Raw genomic sequence first — 26850 nt, forward strand, 5'->3', positions numbered from 1 at the left:
ATTATGGAGCAGTGCCAGGTTAACAGTTGGACTTGATGAACTTAAAGGTCTTTTCCAAGCTAAATCATTCTGTGGTTCTATGAATTCAGTTTTCCGTACATATTTACCTTGTACGCAATACAAACGGGGTTACTTACCAACAAACAAAGTTTCCAAATAGTCTCCTCCACTGATCCACATAACTCTGGATAGTCATGTGTAAGAACACATTCTCTGGATGTGCCTCCTCATGGACCTCGGGAGACATTGAAATATAAATTTCTAGACTGCTTACACACTTGCCTGCACTGATGTTTACACTCAGAACTGTATAGTTCCACATTTGGAAATATATGGGTCTCCTCTTTATATTTTCATACAACCCAAGCTGAGTAATTTAAATTTACTTAATATACATTTATTTATTTAGAAAGTAATGTATTTTTCTATACACGGATACTCCACAAATTTTCACTCCAGACTAAAAAAGCTCTCCCTGTCTATCTTATTCAGACAAGCATATTTAATGGAATTTAAGGGCATTAACATGTTCTTAGCTATTCTAATGTCTACAAGTTAAATTCAGGCCCCAAAACTTAAAATTTAGAAAGCCTAGTTTTTTTCCATTAATTGGAAAAATGAAAATTCATCTCTAGTTTAAATGCACATTTTGTCCTGCAACAACAGAATTCGCTTGAAAGAATGCTGCAAGCAGAGACATAGTCAAATAATTTTAGCATTGCATTGGTATGATAGAAATTTTAGACTAAAAGACTAAAGGACATAGAAATAATGGAGATTACAGAAGCTGAAGGATATAATGAGAATGGACCTTAAAATTACTGTTCGGTATAAGGAAGGATAAAAATCACCCCACCTTTTCTTTAACTATAAAATCAGCTACAGAAAAGCTTTCAAGAGGAGGTTAATATATTAGGAAAATAAGTAACTCTGAAAATTAATTTGGAACTAATCAGACAACACTGAATAAAGCTTGATGTATACACAACAACAAGAATAAGCATAGTTTGCTGCAATCACAGCATTTGGCAAAATGTCTTATTAGTTATTCAGACAGACACCTGCAATCAGGTGTCTGCAATCCCTCCATCACTTTCGGTTGCAGAGCTCAAAGATGGAATGCAGGAAAAACACTATTAATATCATTTGAAAAGAGCCATTTTGTGCACAAAGAGAAATGCTTGTAAGAATGTCTAAGCTTTCCCTAAATCTGCATTTCAATGACTTCCAAGGTTCATGAGGAGGTGCATGCAGAAATCCAGAGTGGGCTTCTCTATGCAGAAGAACACATACAAAGATGCAACTTCATTTTAATAGCAGAATTTTAAAAGAAAACTTCCTAATCTCATTCCTACATTAACATCTAAATGATATACTATATGTCTTTTTAAATAGCATAACCAAAATACTGACACTTAATTCAATAATTACTTATGTATGTGACATTTATTGATGTATTGATTTTACTCAGATCTAAAACACTTATGTTGAACATATAGTATCTTTGACACAATTTTAATTTAATTAGATTTCATAGAATGATAAGCAATTTGCATACACCCATTTCTACATTTCTAGAAGTAATCAGGTTTATCAATTTTTCACAAATGAAATACAAATTTGCAATGTAATCCGACTGGATGTTCCTTGCATCTATTTCTTTCTTCATCTGCTTTGCCCTTAGTTCTAATAAAAACATGAATTTTGCTTTGGGTGTCTGCAAGTATGCTAAATAAGTACACTGGTTTCCTTATGCAATTATATGGTAACAATACTTTCAAAGAAACAGCCTTCTGTTACTACACAATTCATTTTTCATGTGCCAATTTGATTTCGCAAATGATTACTCCCAAGCTAACGAAGTAGAACCAAGTGCAGTAATTTAAATCAGTTTATTTCCCTGCAATGGCAGATTACATTTGCAAGATTCTTATCACAGTTGAGTTCAATTATGCCTTTACAGAATACAAAAGTTTCCATTTAATGGTCAGGATGATTCCTCCAATAAAAAACAAGGTTAAGAAAAAAAAAATAGGTCAAGATAATGATGTCAAATACTGTTTTGTAGCTAAAAGTGTTATGCATGTGGTTACAACTTCACTTCTATTACAGAAAAATAATATTAGGTAACAGAACACCATTGAAGAACTGGCTTTATAAGAGCATTGCCACAGAAAGGAACTTAATTCATATACATTCTACAAAGTTTCATCTAGGAAGACATCCAATTTGGGTTTAAATGATACTGTAAGATGAAAACCACAATAGTTTTCTCAGTAATTTGCTCAAAGATTGGTTGCATTTATTATTAAACTTGTCTGCTTCATTTCAAATATTTCGATCTTCAATTTCTAATGCTTCTTTCTTCATATACTGTTTTCAGTTGAATTTCTTTAATATTATTCAGGAAGATACTTCTACAAAGTAACTTAAGTACAGCCTGATCAAAGATCACACTGAGATCCAACTCCCACTGTACAAATACTTTCCTATTCATGCAAATGATCATACTTCCAAATATTTTCTTCATCCCTATATAAAGAAATCCTTAAAACTAGAATGAAAAACTGCATTTCCATACTAGACTTTTTATTGAAGACAGGCCAAGACCAGCACTTCCCTACAGCCTGAAAAATAAGGGTAGAAAAGGTCCAGTGTTTCTTATTTTTCCTTAATTTTAGGAAGAATTCTGCTCTCAAAGTAGAAAACCAGAGGTAAAAATGGATTCAGTATAGTAAGCATAAAAAAACCAAACCAACTTTTCTTGAACCCAATAGGTTGGTTTAAAAAGACTGCATTACATATGTCAGAATAATGTGGTTGTAACTGCAGATACTTGGTCCAAGTTGAAGGGTTACCAATTACTTTGCAACTTCAAGTCATTCTTCTCAAAGCACTTTTACACTCATACATATTTAAGCAAAATTCCAATTGACCTGCATCTTATAGTGCAGAATGCAACCAGAAGCACTTTAATGTTTTCTAAACCATCTGTCAGTCTATACCAGTCCTTAGTCCTGAGAAGAGCTATTTTTTGACCATTTCTTGACCATCTAAATAAACAGATAAAAGTTGGAACAGCTCCTTTTAAGAAACAGACGTCTCCTGAGATCACAGACGCTTCATAACATGAAGTTGAGAGGTGATGTCTGATATTCGCAGAAGGCTGGAAGGGTCTTTCTGGAGGGCATTTTGTCCAATCCCCCTGCTCAACCAGAGCCAGTCACAGCTAAGACATGCCCAGACTGCTTTTGAATATCTCCAAGGAGGAAGACAATAACTTCTTTAAGCAACTTGTGCTACTGCTCAGTCACCCTCACAGTGAAAAAGTGACTCCTGTTGTTCAGAAGAAACCTCCTGTGTTTCTGTTTGTGCGCATTGCACCAACACTTGCAGTTCTGTCACTGGGTACCATTGCAAAGAGCGTATCTCTGTCTTTGCTTTGTCAGGTATTTGTATACATTGATAAGGCCCTCTCCAACCCTCTTCTTCTGCAGGGGTCCTAGGGGTCATGAGCATTATTAAGTTTTGCATTTGCATTTATCACAGCTAGCAGTGACTTACTAAAAATATGGAGGGCAGAACATGAAATTGCACAGACAGCTAAAAGCAAAGTATATTCTTATGGACAGCACCCTGAAGATCTTAATATTTGGATGAAAGGAGATCAATAACATCAGAATCAAACATTATGACTGAATAAACTTCAAAAAGAATTCTCAAAAAAGCTGTCAAAACACTGGTAAATCTTTAGAACATCTAAGCAGTATTAATTCTGCTCTTTTTTCCCCTGTTGTAACAATTTTTAAGAAATTATAGTACCTGTAATACTTAGTAAGTTCAGCAAATTAATGCAGAAGACCTATTGGATATACACCTCCTAGAGACTGAGTTTGCAATAAAAGTGGGATTTTTCTTTTCCTTTGTTAAAATAATTAAACTGGCAGAAAAAGATACATTGAAAACTCAACACACAAAACTTACTCTGATTTTTGGTAAAACCCGACGAAGTGTTTCTGCAGGATTCTGTCGCATAAGGACTGGAAGATTTGCCACCACACTTGTTCCTTGGATATCCTGACCAGAACTTACAAAAACATAAACATACAATACATTACTCACTATGATGTTTACAAGCTCATGGCTTTCATTAGAAAACAAAACAAAACCAAACCTACACTACTCAGGTTTTTCATGCAAGCAAAGAGGCTTTTTTTTTTTTAATAATGTGTGGTAGAAGACTACATTTAAAAATATCAACCTATCAAGCTATTGTATATCATTTCCTACATGCAATGTTTTAATTTTTAGTGTAGCTTTGCATAAAAATATGAAACTTTTGAAAGATCTTTTCAAACCAGATGACCAAGGCAGTGGTTTCATGGAATCTTTTGCCTTATGGCAATACAAGGGATAAACCATAGGAAGGGGGCAAATAGAAGATATACATGAAAATAACACACAGTGTACAGCATTTTAACAGAAACCTACCATTATTTCCTTTCTGTAGAGAAAGCAGTCGGATGTATAGTCATATGCATACAAACATGATTTTAAAAGGATGTAAAAACCTTGGTTAAATTACAGATCTTGTACCTTTCTCCTCATTCTGTCTCTCTCAATGGTATCCCACAATTGAAAAAGGAAACAAAAAAAAAGCAGGATGGGAAGGAAATGGTAGGCAGCAATGAAAAAAAGTATGAGGTAAAAAGAAAAATTACTCAAGTGGATCAAATCCTAGAATAGAATCAGGAAGCAAGAGGGTCTGGATGCCAAAATTAAAACTAAACATCAACACATCCTTTTCCTTTGGCAAGGCATGCATATCTTTGTGTTATCCAGTAGTAATGCAAAAAGCCAAGGTAACTTGGAGAAGCTATTTAATTGAAACTTCATTAATTTTGTATCAAGATGGAAGAAACCCTAACTGCTAAAAAATGCAAACAAAATGCTACCTTTATCCATGAAAATGTAAAGAAAAGGGAAGCATTTCCCTTTAAACCAGAAATTCTTAGTATCTGGCCTACTGCCAATTAAGAAAGTGAAGCAGGAGGCATTTCAACACCTACACAGTCTGTAATTTTCCAACTGCAGAAGATTTTTCTTCTATTTCTACCAAATGAGCTGCACCATAGATTTTCTTTAAATATTGAAGACTCCAGAATTATAGTGAATTATTGCTAAATGCTCAGACGTACCCATTTTTGTACTAATAAACAAATTAAAATAAATGCTAAATCTTTTCTTCAGAGTCACAATAAGCTCAGTGTTTTGAAGGCACTATTCCTTTATTAACAGTGCTAACTATAGAAGAACACAACAGAGCCCTATACTTAGAAGCAATTTAGCTCAGCCTCTTTTGTGCTAGCAAAATCCACATACCATTTAAATATAAAACTTCAGTATTCATCTTCTGAGTTCATTCTACAGGAGATTCCAGTGACTTAGCAATGATGAGAATCCTCATGCAGGGAGGGAAGTTGGGGAAGGCCTCAACACTCTTGTCCTAATACTTCCTTCCTCTGCAACAGCAGCTGCTTGCTGCTGGCCAGTGGTACCAGCTGTGGTCTAACTGTAAGACCCATTGGAAAGCACTTTTCAAACACTTCTCACGCACAAGCACAGCACTAAGCCTTCTCCTTCGAGCCCCTGCATTTTCTTTTACTTGTTTCTTTTACCATATAAAATGAAGTCCACATAATAATTGTGATGTCTTGATACTGAAACAAATCCTCCTAGAAACCATTTACAAACATATGAAGGACAGAAACATGCCTGCGAGTAGTCACCCTGGTTTTGTGAAGGGGAAATCAATCCTGACCTACCAACTTGACAACATGATGACTGGCTGAGAGGGTGGAAGTTGTTTAACTTATTTTAGCAAGGCTGTTGACATTGTCTCCCATCATATCCCCATAGATAAACTGATGAAGTACAAGCTGGACAAATGGAAAGTGATGTGGACTGAAAGCTGAATGAACTATTGAGCCTAAAGGGCTGTGATTAGTGGCAAAGAAGCCAGCCACAGGTGGTTTACCTCATGGTTTACCTTACTGGGGGCAATAAAGTTTTCATTAATGACCTGGGGGATGGGACAGAGTGCACCCTCAGTATGTAGATGACACAAAACCAGGAGGAGGTGTTGACCAGAAGACTGGTGACTCAAGAAGCTGGAGAAACAAACCAAGAGGGATCTTACAGAGTCCAGCAGCAGGAAATGCAAGTTCTATAGCTGTGGCAGAACAGCCCTATGCTGTTTTGATCCAGATCAAATTCAATACTCAGGAAATTCCACTTAAACCTTAAAAAAACACAAATTCTTCTATGTCAGAGTATTCAAATAATGGAAAGAGTTGCCCACACAGGTGGGGCAGTCTCCATCCATACAATTTAAAATCCTGAGTTCAGGACAAGACTGAATATATTGCTCTAATTGACACTACTTTGAGCAGGAAGATGATCTCCAGAGATCCCTTCTCACAACTATACTATGATTTTATTCAGGGTATGTGTTGCCAATTTTGCAAACTTTCATGAAGCTCAAGGAAGACAATAAGATTTCTTATATTAATTTTTAAAGTGCTTTTAAAAACAGACTCTACAAGATAGGAACAAAGAAAATTTTTTAAGTCCCTGGATACTCAATTAGAAACATTTCTATCTGGAAATGGATGCAAGGACTACAACTCCTTCTGCAGCATGAAGAATGAAGATTAGTCACTGAGTGTACTGCCAGACAATATTATCACAAAGGATTTTGAAAAAGAAAAGACAGATTTACATTTTTCTCTTCTTTATTCACACTAGCTTATAAAACATGATGGCAGGAGCAGAACACAGTATTGTAAAGAAGACTGAGGGTACAATGTTTACCCAAGCTCTAACTAAAGCTCTGTTTGTGTAAAGGCTTTTCTTTCACACTGTGGCTAACTTACTTTCTTTTTTTTGTGTAAAGGCTTTTCTTTCACACTGTGGCACCAATTCGGCAAAAATGATTTGTTAAATAGCCATTGTTGAATCAACCACTCAAGTGTGTGCCCTGTGTAAACAGAAGTTCTGATGAGTGGCTGGAGGGAATTACAGTGTTAACACCCTTCAACTGACATTATTTTCAGTGCAAGATTCTATAATGTTCTAGGTTGGTCCAAATCTGAATTTGTTGAAGACAGAAGTAAAAATTTAGCAACTTCAACGAGTGAGGGATTAGAACACCACAATTAAAAAAAAAAATATTAAAGTATTCAGTAACAAACTGGGTATTAGGAAAATGAAATTCACAAACTCTTGAACTTGAAAAAGGGTGTCCACAGTTGTGGACATAACTCATATAACTCATAACTCATAACTCATAACTCATCTGGACAATGTCTTGAGCAACGTGATCTAACATCAAATGGCATCAGACTTGGAAAGTTGGCTCTGCTTTAACCAGGGCATTGGACCAAATGACTTCCAGGGGTCCCCACCCACCTAAACTATTCTGTGACTGGGATTCATAAATCCTAGAGTTAATTTCCTATTTGTATGAAAGCTCAGTATCTGACAGAATTTAGCCTTTTCAGAATTATTCCTTCAATCCTCCCTCCAGGATTTCTGTTTTCCTGTACAATCTACAGTTGCCAAGGTAAACTAGAAATCAGATAAATATTTCCGTCAATAACATAAAAGTGTGTGGCTCATAAGACTTCCTTTGAGAATCATCTTTAGTTTATTGTGAAAAATCTACATGGTCTACATATTAAATAAGAAGAAACTAATCTGATTTTAGTACATATCTGAACTTACACCACTACATGTGAAACTTCTACTGTAATTAAAGTAAGAACCAAAACCCAAGATTTAGCTGCACAGTAGTTCTGTATTCATAGCAACCTTGTTTACCAGGATAGGTTTGGTCAACTGAATTCTCTTATTTTTGTTTCCTTGCTGAATATCTGTCAAAGAGAGAAAGAAGAATTTCTAACCCATACAGATACCTCTTTCTGAACCAAAACAAATACATTATAATGACACAATAATTTCTTTCTTCCTAATATCATCAGATCTATGAGTTTATACATTAATTATTATGCGTAAACATTAAGCTATTCTCCCTTGAATTTTAAGAAAAGTTTCAAGAATGTAAGTGCCTCAAAGGAACACATTTTTCCTCTCAAATATTACCTCAATATCAACATTACAATCTCCTAGAAGATAAATATTTCTTCTTCCTTACAGGTCTTATAACACATATTGCATTTTGTATAGTTTCTAGGTAGAATTAATTTTGGCATTTTTTATTTTGAGTCTGAATGAGAAAAGTAAAGCCAGTCTTTTTATTTCAAGATCAAGATAATACCATTTCCCATTCCTAGGTGATATAGCAAAAATGAGCTACAAGCTGGTATTATCTTTCATTCTGCCAGTCTTCATTCACTGATCCAGAACTTATAATTTTCACATTCAACAATATTTGTCATGTTCACAGCATGCATTATGTGCTATAAGAAGTCTTCCAAAAAAGTACAAGGCCTGTAATTTTTCTAAACTAAAAGAAAAAAAAAAAAAAAAAAAAAAAAAAAAAAAAATCACAGATACTGACTGAATTCTAGAAGGGTAAATGACTTCTGTTGACCTAAATTTCTCTTGTTTTTTCTATCAGTATACTTCATGCACACAGAGAGGAAAACTTTAAATTACCTAATAAGTATTAAAATCTACTTATACCTTCTTCAGTTTGTGGGTCTTACCTGTGTAGAGCATTAAACAACAGATCCCAAAGCTTCCACTTTATTACTGTGTGTATTTCTATCATGCCTTCTCAGCCTTTCTGACTATAGCATATTCCATCTTGAATCAATTCCATACTTTTTTTTTCATAGTAACTCTAATCTAACAGTCCTAGAAGTTGATGAGAATTTCTAAAAAAAAAAAAGAAATCTGTAGCTGTACATTGAAACCTCTTCTTTCTAAACTGACTCACAGGTCCAAAAAAATTGTTTTTTTTTTTCAAGATTTATTGACCGCTCTAACAGAAGCTGCCACTTCATCTCAACCCTTGCTATGAGTCTCTTCATGCTATTAAGAAAAGCATATTAAAGTTAGGAAAGCAACTGTTAACTGGTCTCTGCCTATATCTGCTTGGCTTCATAAAAAAGAACTTTCTGTACATACAAGAGTTGAAGACCATGGTAAAAGCCTGAATAACCCCAGCCTTTTAGAGTTAAGGTAAAAGTAGAACTTCTTATCAATCTTTCAAAAAACTCAAACTTTTTAGAATAGCCTTATAATCCCTGTAACAAAATCCTACTAACAGTAGAACACAGACAAATGGTAAACAAAACAGACTTTGTATGTGAGTTGACCAGCCCTTTTCAAAATCACAGACACTGGATCAAAAGAAAATGCAAATGTAAAAGAACCTTAGAGACACTAAAAAAAACGCTGAGTACAGAATGAAAGTACAGGGAATTAGTACAGTGACTGAATGAAAAGCCACAAGAAAAGAAAAATAAAAAAGGGTAAAGAGAGAGTTTGAAGTTTTTGATCACAGCATTTTCTTCATATGCAAGAAAACCATAACTAGGTATCTTAGATATATTTTATATAGATATCTACATATTTTAAGTAGATAGGCATCATATCTAATAATACAAGCTAAGCTTACGTTCTAAATTGAAAAATATAGGAGTCAAATTGTAAGCACCGAAAAATATATCTAAAATTTTAGAAACAATTTGAAGTTTTAGCTGTAGAAGTAGCTTTATTCCTAGCCAAGGAAATCTAACTATGGGCTCAGAATGGCTTTCAACAGTTCATATTAAATTTCTATCAAATTACTGCTGTTATACTCAAAGGGCCTGATGACTCAAAAGAAAAAAATAATTAGGAAGTGAACATGAAACAGTGAACTTACTACATATAAGAGCTAGATTTTAGACAAGTTAGAAGTGGAAAGCTCTGCTGGTTCACATTCTATTCATTATTCAAGAAGTATACATAGCTTCAATACTCATACTTTCAAGTAATTTGGACTCATATTTTCAAGTGTACTCATATTTTCAAGTACACTGGACAGCTGCTTCAGACTGATGCAGTTCCATGCATCAGCAATACAACCTCAAACAGCTGACTCTAGTGCTGCTTTCTCATATATCAAAAGCAACCACAGATCGAAGGCAGCTTTCTGAGGCAAATTCACAAATAACTAAAAACTGCTTCAATTTCAAGATGTTCCTGATTCATGTTCTGTCAAACAAAAAAGTCTTTTACTTGCTTTATTTTCACTTTATAAAGTAGGATAAAATTCAGCTACTTAATTAAATAAAAGAGTTACAGTCATGTCTCTCAAACAAACATATTTGTTCCATGTTGGAGTGGACAACCAAGCCAGGTAATAAAATTAACATAATAAATAAATTGAAGTGGTGACACAAATCTTTCAAATTTCCAGCTCTCTGACAGAATAATTTCAAACAGATAGATAAAAATGAGCATTACATATACAGGTAATTAATCCAGATCTGCATTCTTTATAAAACCATTATCACCAGAATCCTCCTGCCTCCCTGTGCTGGTTTGGCCTGGGGTAGAGTTAATTTTCTCCCCAGTGGCTGGTATAGGGCTGTGTTTTGTATTCGTGCTGAAGACAGAGTAGATAACAAAGAGATGTTTTTGTTATTGCTGAGGAGGGCTTACACAGAGCTAAGGCCTTTTCTGCTCCACGTTAGGGAGGAGACATGGGAGACTGGGGGGAGACACAGCCAGGAGAGGTGATCCAAACTGACTGAAGGGATATTCCAGACCACATGGCATCATGTTCAGTATATAAAGTGGGGGGGGGGAAAGGAGGGATGAGGAACATTTAGAATGATGGTGTTTCACTTTCCAAGTCACATTACACACGACAGGGCCATGGTCTCCTGGAGCTGGCTGAATACCTGCCTGCCTGTGGGAAGCAGTGAATTTGCTTTGCTTTGCTTGTATGTATGGCTTTTGCTTTCCCTATTAAATTGTTTTTATCTCAGCCCACAAGCTTTCCAGCTTTTACCCTTCTGATTCTCCCCCAATGAGTGAGTGCTGTGTGGGGCTTTGCAGCTGTCTGGGGTTAATCCAGGACACTACTCAATTATGTTTAGGTAACTGTAGTAGTCCTAGTAACATTCCCTATCTTCAAATCACTACAGTCATCTTAAATAGCCTTTTGCTACACTATTTTTTCCTCAGATAGTCATATTAACTTATTTCTAGTGGTACAGTTATCCCAGAAAGAGTTTGACATTCTGCAATGGAAAGAATAAACAAAAACATTTACCAGTAATTCCACCCACATTTACTAAAATTAGTCCAGAATCATCTCTGAAGAAGAGAGTATCTCTTTCCTTTGAATGCAAATCAAATATGCTCAGCTGCATAGATCCTTCACAGTATATATTCAGCATTAACCACCAGAATTCCTGGCTTATCTATTTACTATGTTGATATCAATATCATTATATGAAAGAAAAAGTAACACAGAAAAAGAAAAATTATGTTAAAAAGCATCCATTGATACAATACTATTTGCATGCCATTCACCTGCCCTCCTCCCTGTGGTTTGTTTGTAACTGAAAAAGAACTTTAACTGATCACTGAAAGGTTTGGGACAATAAATTTTTAGTCTAAGCTTATGGTGAAATATTAACACAATATATTATTTTCATGGACAATACTTTTATTAGGTATCTGAAGAGGCATCCATGCAAATGGATATCGACTGGCAGAATTTATCATACACATAGCCCACAGTGCTTAAGCTATCAATGTTATTCTAGTGCATAAAGAACTCCAAAGTTCTAGACAACTTCCACTGGACCAACATAGTCTTTACAGATGTCACATAAACCATCTCTGTTGGTATTCACTGTGCAGTCCCATGAAAATAATGAGCTTAAGGCAAACTCTCAGTCACAGCAATGAGGGCTAAGAAAATGAAATGAAGAAAGGGGAAGGAATAACATTTGGGGGAAAATACCTTTACCAAAAAGCAGGTAAACTGAGTCATGAACATCTCAAATGACCTATCAAGTACTAAACTCTAGTTAGAATCTTTTTCAGCTCCTGGGTTTTACGGATGTGGGGCATTATACCAAATAGATCCAAAAGCTGCCATGTTCCAATTGTTCATTTAAAAAGACCAAAAACAACTTCTTCATTTAATAAGAAAGATGAGACACTAAAGATGTTTTTACTTAAAGCCCCCAGCATTTGCAATAAATATGTAAGATACAAAGATCTGTGTATTAATTTTATTGATCTATCTACCCTCTAACACATCATTATCAAACAGGTGGAATAGTTTAAGTGATCAAAGTACAAGTGTATTTATCCACAATAAGAGTTGATTTTTACATACCAGTATGCATCTAATGATTTATTACAAACTCATGGTGCAAGTATTTTCTTGCAATACAACAAGCATGCAGGGTTCAAAAGATTTTACAAGTAACCCTTAAAATACACCTAAGTTTGCTTTACATGGTGATAAAAACAAGAAGAAATAGACAAACTCTTGGGTTAAAACCTGCAGTAAAGAAGCAGATTAATTTTAAGTAGCTATCATTCTTTTCTCCATTGATTTAGTGACTATCAATAGCTGCAGTTTGAAAAATACAAAACCAAAATTAAATCTTGTCCTGAATCTAACTATAGTCTAACTAATTTCTAGTTCCCAAAATGGCAGAGAAATAGGTGTCCTAATCCTGAGCTTTGAAATAAAATTACATAAAAGAGATTAACTGTTTGTAACAGAAGAATTTTGGTGTGAGCAGCAATCAGGCAATGACTCATGTTTTGCTATTTCATATGGACATAAATCCTCCCCCTCAAAAAGCTCAGTTACAATTTCAGCAGGGAAAATGGCAGCTTTTGTGTTTCTCCATTTAAAGACAGGATTTTTATCTCCAAGCCTGCCCAACAATGTAAACAATATTATCATGTAAAAAAGTGTATTAAAGTGGATGCCTTTCACATTTCTCTTTTACATATGTTTATTCTGCCAGAAACAATACAATCAACCCCTATTTACAACAAAAATACAATTAGCATGTTTAAAGCATTTCCTTTCTGTCCCTAGTTGAGCTTACTCAATATACTCTTGGTAACAGAAGTTACCAAGCAATTTCACTAAGGAGGAGGGAAAAAAAAAAAAGCCAGTATATACACTTCAGAAAATCTAACCACAAGTTAGTCAGCTGTGCTTCTCATGCAGCACAGACAAACAGTAAAACATTTTGTAGGCATAAACTACTGCAAGCAAATGCAATTGTTTTATTGAGTGCAACATCACTTTTGCTGTGCAGCTCTGTTAATATAAATTGTGTTATCAAATTCTTTGATCCACCTTGAATCCAACTTTCCTGGTCTACTCCAACTGGTAAAGAGAAATGTTTTGGAATTAAACAAGCAGCTTTGAATAACCTATATTTAATAGTAGCATAAACTGGTGGCTTTAGTGCTTAATGTTGTTCTTTGTTGTTCAACAATAGCCATGGGGAGGCAGCAGGGGTGGGGAGAGGGAGAAGCTAATTGATATCTACCTAATTAATTTACTGGTTTTACTTAAAAAAATGTTGAATTTTTACTAGAGGTATAATTGACAATCTGGACACAAAGCTACTCAGATAAACAAAAGTCCTCCAAGATTTTCTGTTTATACCTTTTCTCTTGGACTATCACATAAACCCTGTGGAAATTTATGCAATTTTATTTAAAGCTGCATTGCTTTGCCATTTAAAAAACTAAAAAAAAATATATATAATTCTGATTTAAGACAGACTGGCGAAAGAAGAAAATTCTTTTCTTTTTTTCCCCAACAATCAAATAGGAGATTTAACTCTAAAAACTTATGAGAAAAATGCCTTAGGAAGAAATGCTGTATTGGTTTATTTCCAAAGTTAGAAGTATTTTCTTAAACTGGATGACTCTTGAAAAATGGATAAGGACAAGAAGAATGCATAAATTACTTTTTTCCCTATTAGAAAGAATGTAAGACTATGCTCTTTGAGACTGCAGCCTTTCTTCACCACTACACATTATGTTGACTTTGCAATGTGGGTCACCTTCATTTATAGAATCTTACAAACACAGTCAGTTTAAAAAAAAAAAATCTGAAGTCTTACAACAAACCTCTGTTACTCAGCTTGGACTCACACATACTTAAAATGATGCAATTCCATTCATGCCAGTTCATCTACCCCTGCTTACACACTGCCTAAATCTGACTTAGAGCAAATTCAAGAACAAGTAGAAAGAAGAACATGAAAGTAGGCATTACATAGAAACACTGAGGCTAAATTCACACTGTAAGTAACATGTTTCTGTAAACAAAGCAATTGCAATTTTGGAATTATGCAATGACTAAGAAAGACTGTCTATGTGTATGTCTATGTTAGGAAAGGTAATATAAGGGATAGATGGGCAAAACATTTCCAACAACAGTCAATGAGTTCAGTAAAGCAGAGCAATTACCCTTGGTCCTGCTCTGAATTGATACGACTGACAAGGAATGACTCAGCTACACTGTACCTGAGAGTTGTACACATTCTCAGCAACCACAGTCACACAACATGGAATAAACAAAACTGCTGCTGGAACAACTGCTACCAAGATCAGGGACATATCCCAAGCCTGATATTTTTATTTCTTTACATTAACTCCTCATAGGGTAATGTTTCACAAAGAGAAACATGCAGAAGCATTTATTTGAATGTAAAAGAAGCTAAATAGAATAATTTAAAGAATACCTGCATCATCAAGAGTCCATTCAAATAATAACATGGATGTGAAACATGTGGTACCTTCTGCTTGTGTAAAATTATCAGGCAGCAGCAAAAAAGCCTCAGGCAGATGTATCCAGGAGATCTAGCAAAAGTTTTCAATTCCCTTCCTTCATACTGTTTAATTATCTCTCTTAAAACAGAAAAACATTTTTCTTCCATATACAAGGGTGGATAGGCCATAGGGAATTAGCATTCAAAGGTAAAGATTCCATCCTGTCAAAGTTTGGTTTTCAAAGCCTGCAAAGGATACTGTTACTATTCAGACTGCAAAGACACATCCACAACGTGATCTAGGAAGGTAAAGATACATTGAGGGGAAGGAGAAGAGAATCAAGATGTAAGAATGCCAGTGACACATTAATTCTCAAAGGGTAAATTTCAAGAAAAACTCAGTTATGAACAATCCCCATCAATGTGCTTCTGTATTACTGGTGGTTTTTTAAAATCTTTGCCTGAGGGCATAACTGTCTTTGGCTAGAGATGCCAGTTCTGGCCTCAGTTTTTGAATCTGAAGTGATCTTCTTATTCAGGTACAGAGTCCTACAATTGTGTATAATTAAAACAGTTCTTTAGCTGTAATACGGGTTTTGCCAGACTATGTCAATAGAAGCCCTTGCTATAGAAATTACTTCAATTTTCTTTTCTGTTTGTCCTCAAGAACTAAAGAGAACTTCTCTTATACAAAAAAAAAAATGCCCCTAAAAGATTAAATAAGATGCTCCTACCAACATTGGAGAACTTCTCAATGAATAATGCAGACTTCTTTGAATTGCTTAGTCTCAAGGTCTGTCTATATTTCCATTCTGTTTTCACAGTGAAAAAAATTCCGTCTAAGTGATTAAATGATCCCAGTTTTGATTCCTGTGACATAAAGCTTTGGGCTCCAAGGCTTGACAAAATCCAGGGTAAGTCAGTGCTGGCATTTAGAGTACCAGCTGGTGGAACAAGGAAAAAAACATTAATATTATTAAAGTTAACCCTAAAAATAGATAAATGAACTATTATACAAGTTTACCCCAGAGAGCAGGATTAATTTTATATCTCAACAAAGCTCTTTCTTGTCTCGTTCCAAATTCTTCTGTCACAGCATATCTACAAAGGCACAGATACAGGCCCAAGACTGCAGTCCTAGTTCCTTAAGTCCTAAAGTTATAATCAGAATTTCACCTCAATAAAACAACTTCACATAAAGTTTACAGTGTAACAATATGAACCAATATATAATGGAGTTCCATCTACCTTGCTCTGCGGAAATTCAGAAAAACTTTTGAACAGCCCTGAATGCAAAAATACAGGATGTATCAGCATATCAGCATTAGGAGTCATTCTTCTTAAGAGTCTCAGAGTACTCCCATTTTTTGGAACAGGTGCATGGTACTAAACTGCTTTTAGGGAAAGAGTAACTGAATCAGTAACTGCTGTTTCTTCTTTGTGCTAGCAACATATGGAGTCAGAGTGCAGGGCCACAGAAACATCACATCATGACATGTGAATGGTTTCCTATGCCTACAACAAAGTAATCCTCAAAACACCAGAAGGAATTTGCAAGAAAAACGTATTCAGCAAATAAGGAATTGGTTGAATGTTGACATTTAGAGGACAATGGTCATTGTCTCAGAGTCTCAATGGACATCAGTGATGAGTAGTGTCCCTGAGAGGTCCAGTACTGGGACCAGTGTCATTCAGTATCTTCATTAATGGTACAGACAACAGGATTGAGTGCTGCCTCAGCAAGTCTGCCACCAACACCAAGCTGAGCATTGCTAGAACATCATGAGGTTTAACGAGACCAAGTGCAAGGTGCTACACCTGGGTCAGGGCAAACCCTGTTATCAATACAGGCCAGGGGATGAACAGATCAGAGCAGCCCTGCTGGGAAAGATTTGGGGGTGTTTGTGGAAGAGAGGCTGGATGTGAGCTGGCTGCGTGCACTGTGCAATAGCTCAGAAAGCCAGTTGTCTCCTGGGCTGCATCCAAAGCAGCGTGGCCAGCAAAGCACATGACTCTGTCCCTCTACCCTTGCTCTCATGAGACCCAGTCTGGAGTGCTGGGTCAGGTTTCCTCAGCAGAGAAAGGACATCAATGTGTTTGAAGAAGGAGGGTAACAAAGATCCTGTCCAGAGGAGGGTCTCAAAGACAACTAAAGGGATAGAGCATCTCTCCTGTGAGGAAAGGCTGAGAGAATTGGGGTTGTTCAGCCCGGGGAAGAGAGCAGCCTCTTACAGAAACCTTACAGTACCTAAAGGGGTCCTACAGGAAAAAGCTGAAAAAAGACTTCTTGCAAGAGCATGTAGTGATAAGACAAACAGAGATGGCTTCAAACTGAGAGTAGGTTTAAATTGAGTATTAGGAAGAAATTCTTTACTGTGAGGGTGGAGAGGCACTGAAAGAGGTTGCCCTGAGTTCCCAACCATGGAAGCATCTATAGCCATGTTGGATGGGGCCTTGAGCAAAGTAGCCTAGCTGAAAGTGTCTCTGCCCATGGCACGGGGTTGGTATTAGATGACCTTGGATCCCTTCTGACCCCAGCCATTCAAAGATTCTATAAAAATTGACTAGAGATTTGTGTTTTGGTCACTAGCATACAACAGTCATTATTTTACAGGGTACTATCATGTGAAAGCATATTGAGACTAGCCAAAAATGGACAGCTTGATCTACTCTTTGAAGAGTCTGTACCTTTGATGTATTCTAACACAAAATATTATATTTTCCCATCTACATCTTCATAGATGCATTTCCAGGTCCTGAAAAAAACTAGTCCAATATTATCATCTCTTGCCAAATCAGGCAAATGAACAAATTTAAATTAGTAATATTGAGCAAGCATGAGGATAAAAGCTCCTTATGCACACAAAATGTTTTTATAAACACTTGGAATTTTCTAAGGAAGGTGATATAAAGAATTATTGTATTTATACATGAATTATGTGACACCTAAAATGAACTGTGCAACTGTTAAACCTATTTATTAAATGCCATTGCTCATCCAAACAAAAACAAAAGAAACTCACTCTCCTGCTGGGTAATGCTATATATGTATGGGATCCATCATGTAGAAAGAAAGAAATATAGGAAATATTTTTCTGGATATTCCTGTGTCAAACATTTCTAGGAGAGGATGATAAGGTTTTCCTAGGACAACAAATTATATTTAGAATTTAAGGAAACCCACAGATTTTTCAACTGTGTTTGATATTCAAAAATATATCTAGTTTCTCCTTATTACGTCATGAGCAAAGAAGCTCTGAAACACAAATCTAATTGACATCTCCAGAGAAAAATCTGACAACACATAAGGAAGAGCTACCTGGTCTCTCACACCACAGCTCAGGCAGACTTCCAAATCTCACACAGACCTGATCTCCCTTTTATGAGCAGGTGAACCAAGCAGGGGTGGTGTAGGGTGTGGCTACAGGCTACACTGCCTTCAGCAAAGCCTTTGACACTGTTTCCCACATCTTTCTCCTGGAGCAGCAGCCAGCTTCCCACTCGTATGGATGTACTGTTCACTGTGTTGAGAACTGGCTGGAAGGCTGGAGGCAGAGAGGGGTGGTGAATGGTGCTGCACTCAGTTGGCAGATGGCCACTAGTGGTGTTCCCCAGGGCTCAGTGCTGGAGACAGCCCTGTCTGATAACTCATCAATGATCTGGACAAAGGGATCAAGGGCACCCTTGGTTGGTTTGCAGATGACACCAAGTTCGGTGGGAATGTCAGTATGCTGGAGGGTAGGAAGGTTCTGCAGGGAGATCTGGACAAGCTGGATCCATGGGCTGAGGCTAGTGGCATGAGGTTCAACAAGTCCAAGTGTCAGGTTCTGCACTGGGGTCACAGCAACCCCACACAGCACTACAGGCTGAGGGCAGAATGGCTGGAAAGCTGCCTGGTGGAAAAGGACCTGGGACTGCAGGTTGGCTGCAGTGGCTGAACATGAGCCAGCTGTGCCCAGGTGGCCAAGAAGGCAAATGGCATCCTGGCCTGTGTCAGCAACAGTGTGGCCAGCAGGAACAGGGCAAGGATTGTCCCCCTGTACTCAGCACTGGTGAGGCCACACCTCGAGTGCTGTGTTCAGTTCTGGGCTCCTCATGACAAGAGACACTGAGGGGCTGGCACTCTGTGTCCAGAGAGGGGCAACAGAGCTGGGGAAGGGTCCAGAACACAAGACTTGTGAGGAGCAGCTGAGGGAGCTGGGGGTGTTTAGCCCGGAGAAGAGGAGGCTCAGGGGTGAGCCTCCACAGCCACCTATTACTCTCCACAGCCACCTGAAAGGGGTTTGGAGCCAGGTGGGGGATTAGACTCTTCTCTCAGGCAACAAGTGGCAGGACGAGAGGACATGGCCTCAAGCTGTGTCAGGGGATGTTCAAGTTGAAGATCAGGAAGAATTTCTTAATAGAAGGGGTAGTTAAGGCTGCCCAGAGCAGTGGTGGATTCTCCATCCCTGGAAGTGTCCAAAAAATGACAGGGTATTGCACATAGTGCTATAGTTTATTTGACTGGTGGTGTTTATTCAAAGGTTGGACTCAATGACCTTAGAGGTCTTTTCCAACTGTAATGATTCTTTAGGTCCATTTTATGTCAAAGGCCTTGTTATACAAACAACAGCTGATACTTTCTATCCTGTGGTCATTTCAACCAGTACTTTACTTCACAGATCCAAAGTATGCCTTCAAAATTAGAGTAAGAACTAAATCTGGTTTGCTATTGACAGGAGAGTAATCTACCAGCTGTGACTTCTTGTTTATGTTCCCATTTATAGTAGCACAAGCAGTTGCATTTTATTTCACACTTTGTTGGAAGCAAGCATCTGAAAAATTTGTTAGAATTAGCATGCATTCCCTAATCTGACTGTGAGATTGTGTGGCTGCAATAGCATCAGTGCTGGTACACAAAACTTACCAGTAACATGCAGTCACATAATGAAAGGAGAGGTGAGCTCCTCTCTGATACCAGGAAAGCTTCTTTCAGCTTAACTTGACTGTGAAACCAGACACCAGGAAACCATAACTTCATAAATACCATAAGCCAGCCAAAGTTTCAGGCATTTCACTCCCTCCCAAGCATTGTTTCCATGCTGCTATTCAATTCATTTGTGATGGCACAGGTTTTTTTTTAAGGTCTACAAAGTCCTGGACCACAGAGTTGATCAGTTTTAAAACTATCCATCATTTTCAGGCTTTGCCTCAGGTAAAGTCCCCAGTGTGCTGTGCAGGCAAAAGGGCAAACATAGCACAAACACTAGAATAGGGAGAGGACTGGCACTGTCATCTTCTTGCACTGTAGCCTGAGAAAGAAAACTGAAATTTTTCTCTTTCCTTTTTTTTTTTAATGTTTCTCAATGCACTACATTAACTCTGTTCTGTATATTCACAGCTGGTTCCTCAGCTGCAGTTTCAACTCAGCAAATATGATTAACAGAAGTATTTGTACCAATTTAAATTTCAATAAAAGGATGTGACTTAGCAACACTTTAGGAGTCTACAGGTACACCTTTTACTTTAAGGTGAAAAAATCCATTTTATACTCATTAGTTAATTTGCATAACACATTTAAGGTCAAACAAATTGTTCATCTGTCCAACTAAGTGAATCAGAATTAAACTTTTATAAAACTTAAGTTGCAATCTGAAAAATAAAAGATGGGGAAAATGAATAAATACCTTTTATGTTGATATTTACAACTTGGCAGGACAGATGGAAGAACTATTTTCCAATATGCTGAGCATTACAGCTGGTTTGTTCAGTATAACAGTATGCATCAGAATCATAAACTGTATAACTGGAACTGAGTTGCCAGATTTCATTATTATGTAACACACACAAAAAACCCTGATAGAATGCAGAAAATCAGCTCCTAAAGTTACATGTAAATGAAAGCTTTCATTTAAAATCAAATTATTTTGAAGTTATTTGCCTGTACCTCCAGAAAAATTAAATTTTCCAAAATTAACACCATCACTAAAAACCAGACAAAAAATCTCACAAACTTTTAAATAGTAGTGGTTTTGACATTCACAATCAACAACATAAAATGCATTAAAAGATGTTTAGAATTTGAGAATGCTTTAGCTAATCAAGGATAGCTTGTACAATAAAGTACAACTTTTCTTGTTGTTGCTGTGGCCTTTTTAAGTCACCATAACTTTAGAGGCACTGAATTCTTTCCAGTCTAGACAGAGTATCTATTGTGTCTTCAAAAACTGTGTTAAATGTTTTAGAAAGGGATTGTGTTGTTTTCTACACTGATAGATAGGATCTCTCCATAAAAAATAGTTTTGTTCCCAAAAGGGTGAATAATTCAATCTTCCACCTTGATAACTCATTATTACCATGTTATTTTGAGTATGACACAAATGTCAAGGTCTGGAAGTTTTAACACTAAGCAGGCACAAATGAAAAAAAAAAAAAAAGTAGCTGAATACAAAATCATACAGTACACACAACAATGTAAAAGCCCTAGGGAAATCTATCAGAAAAGTCCTCAGAAAACAAACCACCCTGCAGTGCATATGCCAGTAAGCATCCAGAACCAGATTCTCATCAGGCAAATACCTACTTTGGGCTGTATACCATAAAAGAGTGAGCTACGGTAAGGCAAATTAATGTAAGTAGTAAAATGAATCAAGCATCAGAAAACTCATTACAGGCAAAAGTTCACAAGAGTTATAAAAATTATTGTCCCTGAGCTGCTTATTGCCACTGGTAGAGGTCACAATGCTCTGAGGTGGAATGCAAACTATTCAGTTGCTTCAGTGTGTTCCAGCAGCTTCTCTTAATCTGCTGGTTTTATGATAAGCCATCAATCTTGACACTGACTTGGTTAAGACACACAGCTACTTTGCTGTCTTTGTCCTTCTCTTGGGCCAGCATCACGCAAAGCACAGACAGAATACAACTCTTCAGTAATTCCTGTTAGAGGCTCCAGAAACCACCAAACACACAAGCTGAAGCTCTAAAACATAGATCTGAGACACTCAAATGCCTCTCCCTCCCTAAATCCCTAAACCCATTTGATTTCAATGAGAAGTTCATAAACATCCCTGGCAGTCTGGTCTAAGGAAGCCCAGTTCCTCTACCAGAATCAAGGTTAAATTAGATTAAAACAAATTACAGTCCACTTTGTTACCACAGTCTTATTAAATTAGAACTTGCTCAGTCTAATTGCAGAATGGTACCTAATTAAAACTGAGTATTCTGGGAATCAGCAATTTAAAGCAGAAGTTCACTTACACTCAAGTCGTATTAAAGTAACCCTAGTCACCAGGAGAGCTACTACATCCTCTCCTTTTGCTTGCAGAACTGTTTCTATATCCACATGATGTAGCAAATTAAAGAGTCGATTTATCTGAAAATTAATGCGACTAGAAATTTTCAGCTTTAGCTAGATCTTCTTTACATAGTTATCTGAAAAATAGTACTAGCACAAAAGGGGAGACTGAAAGCAAAGACATTGACTAGAAATAATAATGAGAGAGAGATTAACTTTTCAGGATTATCAAAATTACAATTATCACTTTAGAATATGAAACCACATTATGATAGGCAACAACAAAAAAACAATTACAATGAAATCATGTCTCTTGGAAGTGAGATCTCACACACGATCAAAGTATCAATGCACTTACCACGTGCCAAAAGCATTTGTAGGTTTATAACTATATCATACTTAAGAGAACACAATGAACAGAAATTTACAAAATCTGTGACCATACATAATTGCTAGACACAGACAAGACACTGTGGAAATACAAAATAATCATTAGATGGTTACAAATACATACCAGATGAGCAAAGCAATTAACTTTACAATATCAACTGAAAGACCACACCAAAAACTGTACAGTACTACTGGCAAATGAGAAGTGAAGAACACAAGAAGTGAAAAGAGAAGAATAACTGATGAAACTCTGAGAGTTGGAAAATTAAATTAATACCTTCTCATATGTACAGTAAGCAAGACTCAGTCACTAGGGAAAAAAAAGAAAATCTATCCTCTCCAACATGGATCTCAATGCATCCATTTTCAGACTACTATAGTAAAAGACTTCAGGAGCAGAAATCTTCTAAAAACAAGTATCTAGCAATCATACAACAACTCTGCATATAAGCAAATCCAAGTTCAAGGGTAGGGAGGAGGAGGAGAAGTTAGGGACAGGTTTTAGAAAGAAAGGATGTGAAAAGAGAAGAAAGTGGTTGAGTTTTTTTGTTCAGAATGAAAGCCTTTAAAATGTGAAGACTCTTTCTGAACTTTCCCAGAAAATCACTAGTAAACATTAGCTTTGCTGTAGCGTACAAAGGTTTTATCTATTATTAATCAGCTCCATTGCACTGTACAAGCAACACTGAAGATACCTCAGCAAATTAAAATCTTCAACTTGCAGATTAGGGTGCAATAAGCAAATGACAATACAAAAGACATTGTGACAATAGTAGTGTTTTGATGTTACCTGTAGATATTTAAGATGAGAGATCTGCTTTCTATTATTGTTCATGTATATTTTTAATGTATATGGAGATAACACCATCCTTTCCAAATGGGATACAACAGAGGTGTCATAACAATTTGTTTCAATCTCAGCAAAGCTATTTCTATAGACAGATTTTCAGAAAAGGCAGTGGCTTTTTGGATAAGATCAAGATTAGTCCCACATAAGGAACAACCTGAAGGACACTGAATAATGCATCTGTGTGAGAAAATAAGGCACAGAAAGACTGGAGTGACATTACTATCAAACAGCAACAGGCAGGTATAGTGTATTAAAATAGATGAAAAATTCCTGACTAGCCAAAAGCACATACTCTTGTATATTCTATAAAAGGTATTACTAGGTTACAGGCAGCTTTTCAATTCTGCTTTTACTCTACTCAGTACAATGACAGCAACATGCTATTCAACAGCAACAGCTTCCACTGGATTGCTGAATTAACATACACGCACAGTAAGACTAGCTTACAAAAAGCCTACCAAGCAGAGTTGAAGGTACCTTTCAGCAATGAGAACAATGCAGAGGGAAAAATGAATGCTTTATTAAAAGGAAAAGAATGTTATGTCTCGAACAGCTGCTCAAGTAGAGAAGATAAAGATGTCAGGAGAAGGCCAGGTTGAAAAGCAATTGATAAAATGAAAGACATGAAGTGGAACCTTTTGCCATTTAAAAAGGCAATGAACTAGTTAGGACATATATGCTGGAAATGTGGTCTTTAACTGGAAAAAGAGCAAAGAAATTTGCTACCACACTGGGAAAGGAAAAAAATCACCTATGCTGGTTGTTGTGAGGTAAAACCCAGAATGGACACACATCCTTTCAGTGATAGGTGCCACATGCAAACTGTTTCCTCCAAATTTCTCTACAGTTAACAGACTGCTTTGATTACAGCAACTAAGAGCAAAGCAAGTTTTAAAATCCTCTATTTAATAAATTTCAGCATAAAAAAATACCCAATCCATAAACAGAAGTCAGTATCAAAAGCAGTACCAGTGGACAAAAATGATAACTTAAAAATAATGCCATGCACCCCAAAAAGAGAAAACTCTACCACCAAGAATATCTATTCTAAATACTGAGCAGAGGCATAGACTAGAAAAGCACTTAAAATAGCCGAATAAGCAAACTGAGAGGGAGCTGCAGCTGGTTCTCCAATTACTAGGTATTGTTTAAAAATGCATATTCAACTCAAAATTCCCCAGAACATTTGTACGCTCAAAGATGACTTACACAGTAGTTGAAAGATTCATGCTTTAAACTACCAAATTTAAGTTATTCAAATAGACGCAAATAAATACTTTCAACAAGGAGGTAAGATGATGAAAACCAGAACAGAGGGAAGTATTAACACAGTATTTCCTACAGTAATTTCTAAGTACTATAGAACTAATCTCAAGTTTTCTCATCTGAAAGTCCAAACACACACAGGATGCTAGAACAGCTGTGTTACCAACCTGTGTTAACTGCCCATGTGTGAATATTTGCTTGGAGTGAGTATGAACCCCCTGAATTTTTGGTATTAATAACATTGACACTCAGGGAATCTTGCAAAATCAACTGCAGGAGGAAAGATGATTAAGTACAACTCTGTGCTGGTGAGGAACATATTAAAAGCTCAGAAATTCTTATACATGTACACAGACCCCCCCATTATAGGGCGATTTTTTTGTAAACTACAGTACCTATTTTCATCTTGCCTGTATGCTTAACATAATTGACGGTGAAAGAACTACTAATAGACAGAAAATTAAAGGAGTGAAGAGTAAAACACTAAAAAAGCTGTATGTAAACATGATGGTCAGCAATGTTTCACAGCAACACTTTAGGAAATACCTGAGTAGATAAACTGCCCTTTCAATATCACTGAGTTCTTCATCAACTGTCAATCTTTCTATTTCTTCTGGCGTCTGTCAAGTGTGAAATAGAGATTATGAGTTTACAATGCCTGACTACTTCACTGTTTTAGTCTTAAAACAACCCCTTTCTCCCCACACATACAGGGAGAGCTTAATGAGTAATCTGAATTTATTCATGAAACCTCTAGCCAACATTTCAAATTCAATCAAATAAATCTTTCACCAGGAAAAGATAGAATGCCAGAGAAGTACAGTTTCAAGTCAGACACTATCACTATTAAATAAGTGGCATATAATTTCATCTAAAGATGCAAGCTAGTCTATTTGTTCCCATCTTGATAATCTTATATTGAAAACATCAAATCCCTGCTACATAGAATTCGAAATTGTTTATTCTAAAATGACTGACAACAATGTTTCATATCCTGGTGCTGTTAAAAAAAAAAAAAAGCCACAAAAAAAACGGTCTATTCGCTTATTTGTGCATAATTAAAACAGACACAGTTTAAAATGGATTTTAAAGCACCGTTCTTTTTCGAGGTATATACCTTCAGGCTCCTGCGTACTGGCCTCTCTATAATAGTTAGTTCCTGCAGGTCTTCTATGTATCCAAAAATGCTATGACTAAAATCCATTTTGGAGAAGATTATTGGGTGCATGTAACAACTACAGCCTTCGGCAGCCGACGCTGTCCCCGAGCCTCACATCGCACGGAGGGCGGCAGGACCGAAGCCCCGCGGCGCTCCCTCGGCCGGCAGCAGCCGCGGCTCGGCGCGCACACTGCGGCAGCGCCGGGCGGTCGCCGCCCCCGCCCAGCCTCCTGCCGGCAAACTTTCCGCTCCGCCCGGGCGGGCAGGCGGCGGGGCCGGCGCCCGCAGCCCCGAGAGCCCGCTGCGGCCGCTGGTGCCTCGGCGGGCGGGAGTTTCGAGCCAAGTTTGCCCTCGTCGCTGGCCACCCCTGTCCGCAGCGAGGGCGCGGGTACCGGGGAGCCCCCGGGCGGCAGAAGGGCCGGGCGGAGCCCTCGGCTGCGGGCTAGCACCTCACCGGCGGGGCAGGAGGGCAGGGCAGGGCGCGGAGCGGAGCGAAACAGCCCCGCCGCGGTGCCCGGGTGCCGCCTCTCCGCCCGCCCCGGGAGGAGGGACGGTCGCTGTGGTGCAGTGACGCTCCCCGCCCCCGTCCCGCGGCGCAGCCTCTCGGCTCCCTCCCCGGGTGAGCGCCGCAGCCGCCGGCCGGGACAGCTCCAGCCCCGCCGAGCCGGTCTCCGGGGCAACGCGGCGCTACCGCGGCCTCCGCGGGGCAGGGCAGCGCCGGGCGCGGCAGCGGCGGAACGCGCGGAGGCGCGGCCCCCTCAGCGCCCGGGCCCGCGCGGGGCTGCCCGGCCGCGGTGCGGCCTCGGGGGCTGCCCCTCGCTCGGCCGCTGCTCCTCGGCCCCTCCCTTGGGGGCGCCGCGTTCCCCGCCAGCGGCGCTGGGACCCCCCACCAGTGTCGCCCGTCTCACAGCGTGTCAAAGCAGAATTACACCGGAGAAACTGAAAACAAATGCTGTTTTTAATGAAAAGTCCAAAACAGGTTCCTCCCCCAATGAACGCTTTTATATTAATGTTAAAAAAAAAATATATACATCTTTGGCAGTAAACTGTGAAACTCTGACGAAGTCATCACACTCTTCACAAATTCTCATTCTTCACCTTCTGCATTCTAGACCCAGGTTGC

General features: G+C 37.9%; 1 protein-coding gene across 3 annotated transcripts in view; it reads right to left on the bottom strand.

Annotated features, from left to right (window-relative positions):
• PPP4R4 (protein phosphatase 4 regulatory subunit 4) overlaps positions 1-25801 on the bottom strand; it is a 58891-nt gene extending 33090 nt beyond the window's left edge. For all 3 annotated transcript variants that reach the window (XM_053946061.1, XM_053946060.1, XM_053946062.1), the window contains exons 1-3: positions 25686-25801; positions 25115-25188; positions 3985-4087 (exon numbers count right to left, since the gene is read on the bottom strand). In XM_053946061.1, the coding sequence (XP_053802036.1) occupies positions 3985-4087; positions 25115-25188; positions 25686-25796 (288 nt within the window). In that variant the 5' untranslated portion in view covers positions 25797-25801. The remainder of the gene's footprint in view (positions 1-3984; positions 4088-25114; positions 25189-25685) is intronic.
• Positions 25802-26850: the final 1049 nt, after the last annotated feature.

This window comes from Vidua chalybeata, chromosome 6 (assembly GCF_026979565.1).
Source record: "Vidua chalybeata isolate OUT-0048 chromosome 6, bVidCha1 merged haplotype, whole genome shotgun sequence".
Taxonomy (NCBI): Eukaryota; Metazoa; Chordata; class Aves; order Passeriformes; family Viduidae; genus Vidua; species Vidua chalybeata.